The sequence below is a fragment of the Anticarsia gemmatalis genome, chromosome Z (genome assembly GCF_050436995.1).
Source record: "Anticarsia gemmatalis isolate Benzon Research Colony breed Stoneville strain chromosome Z, ilAntGemm2 primary, whole genome shotgun sequence".
NCBI classification, from domain to species: domain Eukaryota; kingdom Metazoa; phylum Arthropoda; class Insecta; order Lepidoptera; family Erebidae; genus Anticarsia; species Anticarsia gemmatalis.
The window spans coordinates 14657693-14674180 of record NC_134776.1 but is presented as its reverse complement, the minus strand read 5'-3'; the positions used below and the strand labels follow the sequence as shown (position 1 = coordinate 14674180).

Below are 16488 nucleotides of genomic sequence, written 5' to 3'. Positions count from 1 at the left end.
CGGTTTTTACCGGCATCTAAAGGTTATTTATACTGTTAATTTACGTTTCTTCTAACGACCTCGATAAAAACCGTCTGTATTGTGCGCATATTAGGGCCGCAGATTTAAACTGTAGATAAACATTGTTCCATACCTACCTACCCACAAACTATGTAATGCGCATATCTGCGATCTTTAAAATTCTTATTTTATAGCTAACAAATTGTTTGCCACTGAGATTTGGATGTCATCCAAAGACATTTTTCGGTGCTTCGCGCCGGACAAAACAATATTAAAATAATTGTTTACACCATTGGTCTAATGGTCACGAATTCATAATACCTAATACCAATTCTGTGGTATATAAAGGAACGCGTAAAACCCATTATGAAACATCTTCATTATTATATTTACCCATAGTCGCAAATAAACATAATTAATAGCTCAAAACGACCGCGAGATATTCATGGTAATATTACTTAAATACACTCAAGTTTACGTAAAGGAAACAGCTAACCACCGGTGGGCACAAACTGTTATTGAACAGACCGCAGGTTACTCAAGAGATGTCGACATTATTTCCAATTAACTATTTGGGTGATACAGTTGAGCATTAAAAAGTTTAATACAAAAAGTTTTTATCTGAAATTCGCTCAGCTGAAAAAATGGCTTGTTACTTAAAAGTAAAACTACAAAAATAAAATTTAGGTTACTGGAAATTACTTCGTATAAAAGCGATTGTTACAAGTTATTTTTTGAACCTATTCTGTTGGTCATTATTTAAGGAAACAATCCATGAAGAAGAAGCACTTATGACATCACCGTATTGTTATTGTAGGTATATTTACGAATATAATTATAGTAATAGCGAGCATAATCAAAGATAATAAGTTAAATAGGTACCTCAAATTTTATATTGGATACGTTAAGTCGGGTTTATTAATTGGACACGTGCAAACATATACCTTGTGGCAATTAAAAATGCTCATTAGTAATATCCAGATAAGTCATTGTTTTTCTTAATCTCAATCTTAAAATGTAGAGAAGCGTGTCTTTACGGCACGTACGTTGGATGCCGTCACTAAATCAATCTAGATGTTATCGACACGTCACAAAGAACCATCGATGGACTTCACGTGGACAAAACGGTCAGTGAAGCCTACTCATCGAACGTTATTGTCCCACAGTTCGGTCACACGAACTTGATAATATTTAAAACAAGCTAAATCAAGTGGAAATTTCGCTACGCAACACCATTATAACGATTAAAACTGACAATACTGACATGCTTATATTTTGTTTTTTCTTTTCGTTACTCTATTGGGGTCCGTCTCAGTATAACTTTATGAGACTGGAGCAAAAGGAAGCGATTAAAAAAAATTATTCTAAAAAATATCAGTGAGTGAGAGATATTTCTCAATTAGTTATCACGTTTGTAAAAGATTAAATATGAGGTAGTCTCTTGCACAATAACATCGATTAAATTCTATATTTAAATGTATAAATTAATAATATAAATTATTTCAGTGCATTGAACTCGTTATCGAAGTATGTAAGATGCACGCGAGAAAAGGGGATATCCCAGAGAAAGAAAACAATTGACATCATACTAGCCGCAAAATAACGAAACCAATAATTTTGAAGACAGAAAGCACAAATAGGTACACACTAAACATTTTGCGAGTTTCTATCAATGAAAATAAATAACGACTGTTTGTAAATTTAAGGTAATTTTACAACCACGTTGTACCTATTTACTACTTACTTACGGCAATTACTCATAATCATTTATTATTTTATACCAAAACTAGAATTTAAAAAGTGACTGCACGCGTGTTTCCCACGTAACTGGCCTTATAACATGTTTGGGACAATTTTTTGTTTAATATATTGATAAATATAGTTTTTCCAGATTATTACTTCATGACATTCAGTTTATATAATCAGCTCATAATATACAAACACAATTTTCCAGGAAAACTGTCTAGCTTCATACTGATTCCGTCCAACGTTATTATGAAATTTCGAGATAAATTACCATGTTATGTCTGACAAAATTGCATTAATAAATATAGAGCATCCTAGTTATTTAAGTGGCATTGTATGCTACTGAGCTGGCCAAGGTTGTATATCTTTAAAATGAATTTCGTATCAGAAGTATTAAAAAGGCATGCTTTATGCCATTGTTATAATAGCCACTAACTAAATACAATTTCATTCTAACTAATAAATGGAACTCGTAAGATTCTAAATGTATCATTTTTATACAAATATGGACAACTTAAAGTCTTTGATATAGCCAATTGATTCATATACCTCTGTTTAAAACTACACTGTTCCTGGTCGGGCTCTTGTTATTCAAAAAACAAACAACAGATCTCGGAAAGTCTTTCCATACTGACGGAGTGGGCAGAAGGTATTAAGAAAGAAAGTTTTTCATGTAAATGTTACCAGGAACTCGTGAATAGCACGTATTTTCTGATTGGCATTGATTTATTGTCTGAAGAGGTAATTGATCTAACACTTCCTAGTTTCAGCAGAATCGCACCTGCTCTCCATCTACCTCAGTCACTATTCAATGCGACGGCACAGTCGATCTTAAACAATTACTGTGTAACTAATAAACGTCGAGTAAGCTCTTGTTAGCGCTTAGGCTTTTACACTAATTCACTTTTTTACAAAATAAATTGAAAGAATCTGTAAGTTATTCAAATCGATATGTGGCACAATCAATGTAGAAATTACTCCGACTTCTAGATTTAAATATGCCAATTTATAAGTTAATTAAATCGATTCGTAATTAATAAATGTAGGTACTAAGTAAAAGTCTGTTAACGTTTTCCACTGCATTCTAAATTGTGTATTTTTTAAGTGAATCGTCGAAGGCCAAATCATGAAAAAGAAACGAAACGCGTCTCTTGAGTTGAAATTTGATTCACTTTACTAGCAAACAAAAAAAAATGTAGCATGAAGATATGCATTTTCAATAATATAATTAAACACAGGACGTCCCCGCCCCGTACATTAGTTGGTGTCACTTAACTTTTCCACACACGACCAACAACGCACCACATACTCTTATTAAGATCACTGACCACCACTCTACGCTCTAGAAATTTTAAAAGTTTTACAACCAAATACATATTTTGAATGTCTGTAAAAATCAAAGTAGGTAACATACACATTGTATTGTGCAGGTACGTTAATTATACTTTTTGCAGACAAATTCTCAATGTTTATTTCTAGTCGTTTCTCGGGAGTATCAATGTCAGAACAACGACTAAAAGAAAAAATAACAAAACTTGTTACAGAAAGACGTTTTCCTTCTAAACAATTTTAAGTCGTTTTACGGACAAAAGTTTGAAGGAGTTTTCTTTAAATCCCCATAAGATCACAAGAGAGAATCAAGTAGGGATCCCTCGCGACTTCTTTTCGTTTAGCACCAAGGAAAATTACGGTTACACGAAAATTGGGTTACCAAAACAAATTGAAAATTTGGAGGCAATTTTCTCCCTCAAAGAACAACCACTCTCATTTTTTATTTTCATTTTTGACTTAGCTCTGGTTAATTTAGGTAATAAAATATTTTACACATAATTTATGTTTTATAGCCAGCAACAATGAAGCTCTCATATTATTCTAAGTAAATTGAAACCAGGAATATATTTACGACGATACATACATGCACATTTATTTTATATTAACGTATTTTAAGGAAAAAAAATACAAAGAATTCAGCGTATACAATAAGCATTTCAACATTTCTAGGATAAAACATTTTATGCTTTTTTACTTTCACAACTTGTATGAGTCATAAATATTGTATAATACTTTATATTATATATCTACTATAAAACTGCATAATATTACGTTAACGTTTATTTCGCTACAAATGTAACATTTCGTATAACAGTGCGTCAGAATATATGGCATGTGCTGTCCAAAAAAAGATATGTAGGTACTCGTAACATTATTGTCTTTCGATTTGGATTATATTCGAACTGAATGTAATAAAGAAGAAAATATAAATGTATAAATATATAAAAAACAATTGAAGTTTAGACTAGTAGAGTATCAGATGTACTAATATGAATGTTGTTTCAGACCTTCGTTCTGGGGGCAGCGGACGAAGCTGGAGAAGCGGTTGATGCTGGCGGCCGGCGTGGCCTCGGTGTTGGCCATCGCCTTCCTGGCCGCCTTCGTGTCCACGCTCCTGCTCAAGACCTCCGCCGACGTCACCGGTAAACCTTCATCCCGCTACTAACACCCGCATCCACTCCATTCATCTTTTATTTTATTTTACAGCTATTAACATTTCTCCTCTTTTCTTTCATAGAAAATTACTCGTTCACATTATTAGTTATTCTACTCGTAACATCGTAACATGTACTAGGAAGGAGTTTCCTCGAACTTCACAATGTTAGTGGAGTTAATTAGTCAGTCTGTTTGTGCATAGTGCAAAGGGAACGTAATCAGGGATGACTTTTTATTAGATATGCACGTGCTCAGAAGGCTCTATTGTTGTCAGGTGTCCTAGTTTTAGGGGTTTAAGGAGGTCACACAACGGCATTCAGGACACGTAGTATAATTTACGACGAGCGAATAACTTATTGAGGTGTTTTTTCGTGTTTGTTTCAAACTTTAAGAATTCGTAGAGTTGTTTTGTTCATGACCTAATCTCTGACATAGGAAATCAGACAACTAGTGACAACCCTGTAACGAGATTACTACCATAACGTTATATAGAAATCCGTGTTTATGTGAAGCAATCATCGGTGGGCCAACATAAACGAAATGTTTACATTCGCAATTCAAGTGACGATGTCGATGGAATATGTAATTAGAGAAAATTCAGTCTTTGTTCTTTATAAAATGTGGTTGCAGGCACAATGCGAATGATGTAAGCAGAGGCACACAACAACATATTATTGTTGTTACAATATGCGGGGTATATTTCATACAGTCTTTATTACAAATTGTTTACGAATGTCAGAAAATTTTATTACTGTTTGACGTTATGCGAGGTATCTTGCAGAGTGAGTAAATCGTGTTTATATGTAATTGTTTCTCGGGAGTTGTTGGTCTTTTCTCGTTCCATTAAGGTGGTGTATAAAAGTCATAACGTGTATTTATTCGGCCGCTACGTTAGATGTTCACCGCGGTGAGTTGTTCTGTGTTATTTCTCGGTCGTTTCACTCAAATTTCCGGCATTAGATGAAACGGAACAGGCGCCTCCCGTCAAGTTCCGTCTTACTGCATCACGGCGCCACCGTCACTTTGCTTCGATGCTTTCTTTAACTTACTTCGTGTGTGAATAGTACGGCCAAACAATGATCGAATATACCTACAGATTATTTGAAGTTTTACGATCGAATACCAATAATATTTGATGGAGCAAACCTAAAAAAAACTTTAGTAGCTAGGTACTTACAATAAAAACCGCAATATACTCATCTGTCACGTGAAATAAGTGACTTTTTATTTCTCAACAAATTGATACTAAGATTTGATACTGCTTTTTAGAATAAATTGTTAGTTTGGTCATCATCGATTACTTTTTATAAGTTAAAAAAGTAAAAATAAAGAAAAAGCATAAAACACATTGTTGAAGACCAGCCGACCGGTTTGAAGGGAGGTCGGGACCCGGGCTCCATGGCAACACAAGTGAATGTATTAGTCTCGTGACCGCCGGACATGCCTTATTAATTATGTACTTAGTTTTATTCTAATCTCAATATATTTCAGTCAGTTCTCAATCAGGCGGAATGGTCAGTCGGACGACAATATCGATTCACGTCACTCCGCAAATCATTCAAAATATCAGAAATCTTTACGCATAGCGACTAAATAAGAAGGACATTTTGTAAACTGAGTAAGCTAGTATTTAGTAGTAAATAGCCGCTGCCGGTGTCTGTAACAATTACAAAACATTAGATCACGTCGCCGTGTGTTGAAACGCACGGCACAGCGGCAGCACAGCGCGGGCCACGCTCCGACGCACGCACTCACCCAGCTTGACATTACACCAAATAATAACAAAATTACAATACATTGCTGACAGAGGTCAGTTTTCACACAAAATTGGGTAAGCGCGATTGAGAAAGACCAACAATAGAAGCTTATAATGACAAATATCGATCTACGCGTTTTTTGCTACAATTTGCAACTCTGAGCGGAGCAATAAACTTTATCCTTGCCGTATCTCCATTTCATTATTGCTACTTTGTCAAGTTAGCGGTATTTATTTTTAAGTGCTTACATAAAGCGTATTTATGTGTTCATATTTTTTCTTAATGATCGATAAAATCGAGTCGATTTATATACTTCTCAATCAATTACCGTATTCTACAAATATTTATAGAGAATAAGGATAGTACATACTACATAGATAACATGCGTAATCAACTAATAACATACTTAGAATTTACCTGTTATTAATCTCGATTGTGAATTCGAAGGAAATATGATTCAGCTATTTGAAGCGGAAAACGCTTCTCAAAAAACCTCTCCACACAAATAATAAGTTAATCAGATCACGTAGTTGTCTGTGAAGGAAAAATCTGAAACGTTCCTCCTCCGCGAGTATTAAAACTAATATGATAACATCAAAACAATGAGACGAATTTTGAATGGACGCGTGTATTTTCCAGGTTCCGTTACAATTGCATTAACAGTTATCATACATTAGGCGTTGGCGGCGGTGCCAGTGAATTCCAGGTTCTCGTGTCACGAGGATATTAGTCAGTCAATTTATTAGGTATTTTTTATTTTCTCGAGAAACTGAAAAATAAGGCAATGAGGCCAAGTTCAAAATATAAAACTAGGTCAATAACAGCAGGTCATATCAGAAATGTTTATGTTACACGAAATCTCATAACAACTTACATACGTAAGTGTGATTGCAAAAATCGTTTTATGTGTTGTCCGGCTAAACACAGTAAAAAGGCGAGAAATATTTTTCCAATAATTCCTACTTTATTGAGTTCTGACAAAGACATGCGCTATTCACCGGAAACACGGTTAATCGAACCGAAATCACGGGATGTCACTCATTTCACAGAATACACCTGTATTCGAACAGAAATCTATGAAGGCGAGAAACATTTTCTATTAAAGTTTTCTATGAAATACGACCAAAGAAAATTGTGGTAAAGTAGTAACAATTAGTAGTAGTAGTATTATTCAGCCGTAAACATTTCAAATAAGACTGTAAACGTTGGTATTTTTAGACGTGTTTCCAACTCCATGACCGTTTCAATAAAATTTCATCCATTAATCTGGCTACGAGTCTTTCCAATAAAACATATCATTTTCTTACTAGAGATTAAAGATTTGAATTTAAATTATCGCATCCGTGTGCAGTGTCTTATGTTAAGCAAGTATTGAATAACTAGACTCCGAAATACAAAGTCCAGTAATAATATAAAAAGTGAATAAAACACGACGGCAAACAACACAAGCAGGTGCTATCAAAATAATATAACTGCGGTTACTGTGAGATAAACATCGCTAATAGTTTGTTCTTCTTGCAATTAATCTTGACGTCAAATCGTAAGCTGCATAAGAGCATAATAGAAATTAATGGTTAGGAAAATTACTGTTACGTTATTAACACATTTTGTTTTATGAAGTGCTTAGATGACTTATGATTATAAAATAAGAGTATCTTAATCTCTGGTTACGTAGAAATACACATATATTTTATGCTAAAAGCTTGCCGTTATCTTATAATGCAATCACACAATGCAGCGGACATTACGAACGGAAACACATACATTTTTAAGCAGACATTATGTGAATCGATATAATTGCTTGGCCTATAATTGATTTAATATTACAGTTCGTTTGTCCCAGCGTTCCCTGAACTTATGAACTAATGGCACCAATTTAGTTAATACTTGATCATTTGATATTTATGAGGTCGACGGCAGCTCCTTTACAGTGCAAAATGTTGCCAATTATCAACTTAAATATGAATCCAGGACTGTCTACAATGTAGTGTATGAGTAGTTTGATAATATTACCTATATGAGTTTGCACTATGATCGATCGATACCCCAATCATAATATCTATCGCAGCACGCGACGATGTAATTTACAATTTGAGTGCATTCTCAGCATTAGCTATTATTGTTGACAGTACGATAATTGCATATCCTGTTTGTTCCAATACAACAAGTCATTGGGGCTCATCTATTTAATATATACTATCCTATCTGCTTTACAGTAATGATTTATTCATAAAGCCTTTTGTGTTTTTTCATTTGCATCATTATTTTCACGGTCATTCATTCATTCAGCATTTGTGTTGTATCTGCGTTTTAGACATGCCACAGACTAGTGAACTGAGACTTTCTTCATCCATGCCGCCGGCAGTCGTGGCCCGAGGAGACGCCGGGGACTCTACCGTGGACATGTGCAACTCACCCGGATGTATCCACACAGGTATATACTATTATATACTACTCTACACTTTCAACACGTTTTCACTAGTATTAATAATACTACCTTGAATTGTAGCTGTAAATATTTAATTCATATTATTGTGGTCAGTATCAATTGAGCCAATTAACCTGAAAACGATCGTGAGCACAAACACAAGGTCATTTATTATTTGAAATAAGTATTTTTACGATCACTACAAATACAGACCTAATCAATAAGTCGGGGCCCGAAGGCCGTGTGTCTATATTCTGCACATACCAGCCCCAAAGTGTACGGCAGAATTGACATAGATAGTTTGCTACCCATCGATCTCACAGGAGTACCTACTTATTTAATTAGGATTTACGCCTTCAAATATGCCGCGTGGCTGTCGCGCACCTGCAGCGCTGTGGCCACGCGGCATATCGGGAAGCACCCTTAACTAAGTTGTTTGTTAATATTGTAGCGTCAAAACTTCTTCTAAACATGGATGAGAAGGTGGATCCGTGCGATGACTTTTATGACTTCGCTTGCGGTTCATTCGTGAAGAGCACTCGCATACCTGATGACAAGACATCAGTCAACACTTTCTCCATCATCACGGACCAGCTTCAGGAACAAATTCGTGCTTTGCTGGACGAACCCATAGTTGACAATGAGCCGAAACCGTTTGTCCTCGCCAAGACCTTGTACCAAGCCTGCATGAACCGAAGTAAGTAATTTAAAATATGTTCAAAGCGGATACACATACACATATACATAACCTAAATTACCGTAAAAAAGTAAATTCATGAATACGTAAATGATGTTATAGATCAGGTGAATACACAACACGTTCATTTTGACGCGCAAACAACAGACAACACGTCGGCACTGTTGCAGTCAACTTTTAATGATATATTATGCGACGTCGATCACCTCATATCACTCGCACTCGCCATAACTAGTTATTCTGTATGGTTTCACTTAAAACTTCCGCAAATTTATTTCAAAATAATTTCCAACTTGATCAAACTTCTTTCGCATAAAAACAACAGACTTTGGGTAAGTCCCAGCGAGATAGCCGCAAATTGGGAGGTAAAATAAACAAACTTAATTCACTCTCGGTAAACAGTTGGTGAGTTAGGCGATTGTTTTTTCATTTTTGTACATAATGCCTCCATCTTAGTAAAATATGTTCTTGATAAAAAAGATTACGGTTCTTTATGATTATTTGTTTATGTTTTGATCTTGTTCTAATGGCTTTCTATAGAGTAATAACGGGTTACCCTGCGTATAAAACCGGATAGTAAAAAGCAATTTGATCCACGCTTACTGCAATTATATTACCCAGTAATCTACGTACGAACCTTTACTGCCTATTTACAGTAACAAACTTCCCTGTAATTTTCCACGACATGAAATTCACGAAGGATGCCAGAATTTTTAAATTGATGAACACAGATAACTTACTAATTGTAGCTGATTGAGATTTGTTAAACCTTATTAAGCCCACTACAGCCAGCTGAAGGTTGTAGGATTGGCATACCTTCAAGAACAATTTGAAGATGTCTCAGACAATTCAATGTCACATCTTTATGTTTTTCTTGACCAATAGGCATTTTAGGATGTGAGTATGATTTTTCGTAGAGTCATAATTTTGAGGACTGGCTACACTTTAGTAGCGAAATACTTTGCCTTATAATCACATGTCAGAATGTAGCTTTTACTGGGTTGAAAAAAGTTAATCATTGCTTGGAGACAAACAGAATAGTTTTTATTACAGCATAGCGTGTAAAGTGCCACCTATTAGGTACAGGGCGATAAGACTAATTACGACAATTATTATTTAACTACTGCTGAAACCTGTTGTAACGTCAAAATGTGAGTGAAAGCGAACTAAGCTATGTTGCATCCGCTATTTACACAATCTGAGTGACGTAATGACGTAAGTGATTGATGAACAGACTGAAAGTCGACGTTTCGAACTTAAAACGTAATAATCAACGCAGGATCACCCAAAATTTTAAGTAGCCGTTACGTAAATCACACTAAGTAGAACTGTTTTTAATTCGGTTCTGTGTTGTTATGTCATAAAATAAGTAGGCCCCTTTTTATAACATTTTAACGGTCGTTTTATTAAAATTGGTCGAATCTTTGAATCGATTTAAATTATTGGAAATTTACCTATTAGTTACGTTCTACACTTTTCATTCTTTGAATGGATCTGATATGAATATAAACAGGAAAAACATAATTTTAATCCTACAGCCTGTCCTGCACGTAATACCAAAAGTAGAAGGCAAGGCGCTACATAAATATTAACGACCCGGAGCTAGTGTTCGGGCAAGCCGAACACTAGCTCCGGGTCTTATACGTAACCACGCTGAAAATTAAACTTAATACTAATCATATTAATTGTGTGAGCAGGTGCGATAGAGGCCCGCGGCACTCAGCCCCTGCTGGACATGTTGCGTCGCCTGGGCGGCTGGCCGGTCCTCGACGGTGACTCCTGGGACGAGAAGTCCTTCTCCTGGGAACAGTCCGTGTACAAGTTCCGCGCCGCCGGCTACTCTGTCGACTACTTCCTCGATTTCTCCATCAGCGTTGACGTCAAAAACTCCACAAAGCGCATCATCGATGTAAGAACTTTAAGCTTCAGCTAGCTAACTACTTAGGTCTTTAATGTTAGGGTATTATGTATCGATTCGGTCGGCCGACCTCACAGTAACATAGATTTATTTCTTATTATAGCTCGTTAACCACTCCGTGGAAGCACTCATGTGCTTATACTTAAAGTTACTTACCTTCTTACTGCGAATTATTGGCTCTGCGAAAAGCTCTTTATCGTGCGAATGTACAAATGGTTGTTACAAAGACGTATGCGCTAAGTAAATGTTTTCTAACAGCTGGACCAGGCGTCGTTAGGTTTGAGCCGAGAGTACCTGAACCGTGGCTTTAGTGATAAACTGGTGCAAGCCTACTATGAGTACATGGTTGACATCGCCGTCCTGCTCGGAGCTGACCGCACGCGCGCTGAGACTGAACTGAAGGAATCTCTGCAGTTTGAAATGAAACTTGCCAATGTAAGTACTGATACGAAATGATTTCGTAATAGAAGTTATAGCTATTACGGTCACGTTTTTTTGCTTCTAGGATATTACGAATTGATTAGACTTGCAGTAGGTAATGTAGCTATCTAGTACTTTCAAATTGCACCAAACGTTTACTTATAGTCAATTGAATTGTTTTGCTTTACAATGAGGGCCATTCATAAAGAATGAACGGTAAAACAATAGAAGCTTTATGAGGCCGTATAGAAGAGATTTTTACGAGCTTCGTTTACTTTGTTAAAAGAAACAATTATGTTCTATGAACGATTTTATGTAGATTGTCCCTTCGACCATTAAAAGTGTCGTCCAAGGCCTAAGATATTTGTCGTATTTGACCTAATTGAGTTGGCGCCTTGGTTGAACATGTCAATCGAAAAGCGTCGGAGACATTTCAGTCAACATTAGCGTTAATTTCAATAGGGTCGTACTGAAATTAACAAAAAAGTTATGAGTCATGACTGTCGCCTCCAAAATAAACAGTATTTATTTTAACATTAACATGTGACGTATTGTAACAGATTTCCTTGCCACTTGAAAAACGTCGTAACGCCACCAGCCTCTACAACCCGATGACAATCGCTGAGCTGCAACAGAAGTTCCCCAAGTGAGTATTGGGCTTCGTAACTTCATACCTTGCTAACGACGAGTAAAATCACTAGAATAAGTATTTTTTACAAGACTGGTTTTTTACAAGATTTAAATACAATTATGCTATGAAAAAACCGTAATCTGGGTAATTTTGATGAACAATTTAATAAGTAATTACGATTCACGTGGCAGACCGCAAAACAGCTTATGTGGTTTGTGTTGTTTGATTGATGGTCGTAATATTTATGTTTATTTATTTCTCAACGTAATGACGCGTTTTGCAACAGGATCCCGTGGTTGGTCTACATCAACCGACTGCTCGCTCCTCATATAACTGTTGGAGAAGATGAAGTTGCTATCGTAAGCGTACCTAAATACATCACGGATCTTGAGGTGAGTTCTGATTAACACTAGGTTCTTATTTTAATGTGAAAATCTAGAGCCTTAATAATCGCGGTCCATAGTTTCAATGTGTGTTGTTGATCTAAGCTGCGATTTTCATAAATCTGATTGATCGTGGCTTTTTTTACGATAAATATAGTAGACATAACTTCTATAATAGGTAATTCAGTAGAAATTATATCTATTTCTTTCTTCTTTTATTAGAACCATAGCATAGAATATCATATTATTAATTTACAGCGATCTTAATATCTAAAAACTTCTAGATTCACTTACGATACGATTTTTGTACATCACTCGAATGTCAGACTTGCTGAATAGAACATATGCTCAAAAACCAAATACAAAAAATATAGTTATCTCACTTACTAATAGTTTATACCTTAATAAAACAGTAATAAAAACCTTTAACGTAACCTTGTATTTCGTATAGAACTTGTTAGAGACTACACCGAAACGCGTTCAAGCTAACTACGTGATGTGGCGCGTTGCTGGAGCGTCCGTGTCGTACCTGACCGACAACCTCAGGCGCCGCCAGCTGGCTTACGTCACCGCACTCTCCGGCAAGACTGAGCGGGAGAGCAGGTGGAAGGAGTGCGCTGACACCACCAGTGTTAGGTAACTACATACCAACCTGCAACCTTACCTAAAACATTTAAATATACTGAAAATGAATACTGAACTACATTTAAATATAACTTGACTGACTACGTGGCGACATTTATAAATGTGGTTGAAGCTAAAGAAGCAAGTGGGGAAGAGCCAGTAGTTTTCTTTAAGACCAAATAAAAGAGGTACTTCCCTGCTGGAAACTCGATGTGACTATAGGTTAATAACACAAATTATGAATAGGCAGGATTGACTGCTTCACGGATTTCCCATTTCAGATGTTAGTGTGATCTCTGTGCAAATAAATTCTGTATTTGTAAAGTCCTTCGTATAAATATAGTGACTGTAGACTGTACACTTTTGTCTTAGATAAGAAGAATAAACTATAACGCATATTTTTGTTGCAGTATGTCGATCGCGGTCGGAGCCCTTTACATCAGGAAATATTTCAACGAGAACTCCAAAGCCAATGCGTTGGAAATGGTCAACGACATCAGGTATAACCACGACAAACTAACTATACTTCTAAAAGTTATAATAAGCATTTTTTTATTAACTTGTACTGATTTATTGTTGGGCAAAGATCTCTCCCAAAATCTTCCACCGGTTTCTGTCTAGCCAGATTTACACACACACTCTATCGCGCTCTTAGGAGCCTACAGGAATTCGCGTGGGAAAGCCTGTGGTCTCTTCGCACGCACGACTGATCAGCGCATCGCGTGGTCTTTCCATTCCTCTTGCATACCCTTAAAACGCGCACTCTTTCACGCGCGATTGTTGTTTCATGCGCGATTGAGTGTGTGTAATAAAGGCAGCTATTGGCTGTCTCACGCCAATCCTTCAGATAGTTGTTTGTCCAAGTCAAACATTATCGATGAAAAATCGTTTAATTTTTTATCGATGTTTATGTTCTCTTAATCCGTCTTAGTAGGTACATAAAAATATTTTTTAGTTATAACTTCCATTTACAACAAAAACGGTGTCCAATATTCTCAAATACGTCACACTTAAGTTTTTATTCGTAATCTTGTTCTAACAAATCTTTCAATTTTACGGTAACACGTACACAATAGTCTATTATATTCATAGTTGATTTGTTTTCCCTGTTACTAAATAACTTTGATAGCAACAATAGTTTATAGTAACTTTCGTTGTAAGAGAAACAAGACACCATTGAACTGACTTTACGATGTCTTATACAATATGTAATGAGTAGCTGTGTACTTTCTGTATCTCTGATTAGTTTTGCCTGTGCTCTTTTGTCACTTTTAATTAATTTTGAAACTACATAAGAGTGAAAATAATACCTACACCGTATAACTAATTGGATCTTACACGACGATTATAAGTATGACAGTGTCTATCTACGCTATAACCATAGAAAAATTTAATATCTAAGTAATACTCATTCTAAAGGTAGTACCTATTCCGATATAGTTTTAATACCAGTGTTGTTCCTTAGACATCAGTTCCGCAACACTTTGACGGAGGTAGACTGGATGGACGAGAAGACCCGCCAAGCAGCTCTCGAGAAGGCCGACTCCATGGCGTCACACATTGCTTACCCCAGCGAAATGCTTGACAACGACAAACTGACGAACTTCTACTCTGGGGTGAGTTTAGGAACAATAAAAGATCATTCTCTTTGCAGTTCATTTTATTATAAGCCATAATATACTTCCAAAAGTATAAAAAAACATTGTTATAAAGTTCATTAGCACACTCTTCTAAATTGTGTAGTGTAGGTTTTATAGTAAGTGTAATATTAAATTTTAACGTGCTTAAAAAATCATGATTGAGATGACCACGAAACGAATAAATAAAGGAATCGTGCTTTGATAATTCGAAATAGCAAAAAGTACCTTTAAGTTAGATAGTATTTGTGTAGTACTGTTTTTTCTTTAACCCCTTACTGGTCCACTGCAGGACAAGGGTCTCCTCCCAAACGAAGGAGAGATTAGGCTACCACGCTGGCCAAGTGCGGGTTGGGGACTTTACTTAGCTAAATTATGTATATTCAAGATAAGCATATCTGAGTAGCTAATGAAATATATTTTTAGTTAGAGAGGGGACTTACTAAATTATATTTATTCAAAATACACATATCTAATGAACAATATTCGTGTATAGTTGGAGATGTCATCGGACAAACTGATGGAGTCAGTATTGAACCTGACGCTGTTCGGCACTGAGTACCTGTTCGGCAAGCTGAGGGAGCCCGTCAACAAGACCGACTGGGTCACACACGGACGTCCCGCCATCGTCAACGCTTTCTACTCGTCTATCGAAAACAGCATTCGTAAGTTTACTTTAAACGGATTTTACGACACCCATTGCTATGAATGTTTACTTGTATTTTTTGAGCGGATTACTGATTTGGGATAATAGCTTTATGATTATTTGTTTTTATGCTAACACAACTCTACTTATAATAGGATATGGGAATTTAACGAATACGCGTTTTAACTTGAAATAATTAACGTTTCGGCGTAGGTTGCACTCGCCGTTATCGCGAGCTGACTCAAGATAAACAAGAATATTAATCATGCAACGCGAAAGTTTAAAAGTTATTACAGCTTTATGTAAATAAATAGTCTGTAAATGTTAACTTAAGTAAAAAAGGCGGATTACTAGTATTTTTTATATTCAAGTACTTTTATTTTACTTATGGATCTAATGTTTTTACTTGTCGCCAATCAGAGTTCCCGGCCGGTATCCTGCAAGGTGCATTCTTCTCCGCTAAACGTCCCGCGTACATGAACTACGGTGCCATCGGATTCGTCATCGGCCACGAAATCACACACGGTTTTGATGACCAGGTAATATCTTATTCCAATTTAAACTTTTTCTCATTTTCTCATGTATTTGTTCAGTAAGTGAATTAGTAGACAAATAAGCTTCATTCGCTTCGACCTCATCCTACTGACCAACAACATTGAAATAATTGGGTTTTATTCGAGAAGAGACTTTACTTCCATCCTTGACTTGTTGTTTGCCACTCTTTATTCACGCTGTACTATTTTGCAGGGTCGCCAATTCGACAGGAACGGCAACTTGGTCGACTGGTGGCAGGAGACAACCAAACAGAAGTACCTTGAGAAGGCTAAGTGTATCATCGACCAATACTCGAACTACACTGTCAACGAAGTGGGCCTGAAGGTAGGATTGACTCTAATATACCTATGATCAAATAATATTTTCTTCTTATGAACACTGAACAGTATTATCTAAATGTAATATGTTTCTTACAGCTGAATGGAGTAAACACCCAGGGTGAGAATATTGCTGACAACGGTGGAATCAAGGAGGCTTACTATGCCTACCAGGCCTGGACGAACAGACACGGTGAAGAGGCACGCCTGCCCGGACTCGAGAAGTACACACCCAAACAGGT

The 16488-nt window shown here is 36.3% G+C and overlaps 1 protein-coding gene across 3 annotated transcripts in view; it reads left to right on the top strand.

The window, feature by feature from the left end:
• Window positions 1–16488, top strand: part of Nep2 (M13 family metallopeptidase neprilysin 2) — a 34707-nt gene that overhangs the window by 16939 nt on the left and 1280 nt on the right. For all 3 annotated transcript variants that reach the window (XM_076134604.1, XM_076134603.1, XM_076134602.1), the window contains exons 3-16: window positions 4084–4220; window positions 8305–8424; window positions 8870–9115; window positions 10813–11024; window positions 11292–11468; window positions 12014–12099; window positions 12371–12476; window positions 12919–13103; window positions 13502–13591; window positions 14557–14707; window positions 15225–15393; window positions 15795–15913; window positions 16122–16253; window positions 16346–16486. In XM_076134604.1, coding sequence (XP_075990719.1) covers window positions 4084–4220; window positions 8305–8424; window positions 8870–9115; window positions 10813–11024; window positions 11292–11468; window positions 12014–12099; window positions 12371–12476; window positions 12919–13103; window positions 13502–13591; window positions 14557–14707; window positions 15225–15393; window positions 15795–15913; window positions 16122–16253; window positions 16346–16486 — 2071 coding nt within the window. The remainder of the gene's footprint in view (window positions 1–4083; window positions 4221–8304; window positions 8425–8869; window positions 9116–10812; window positions 11025–11291; window positions 11469–12013; window positions 12100–12370; window positions 12477–12918; window positions 13104–13501; window positions 13592–14556; window positions 14708–15224; window positions 15394–15794; window positions 15914–16121; window positions 16254–16345; window positions 16487–16488) is intronic.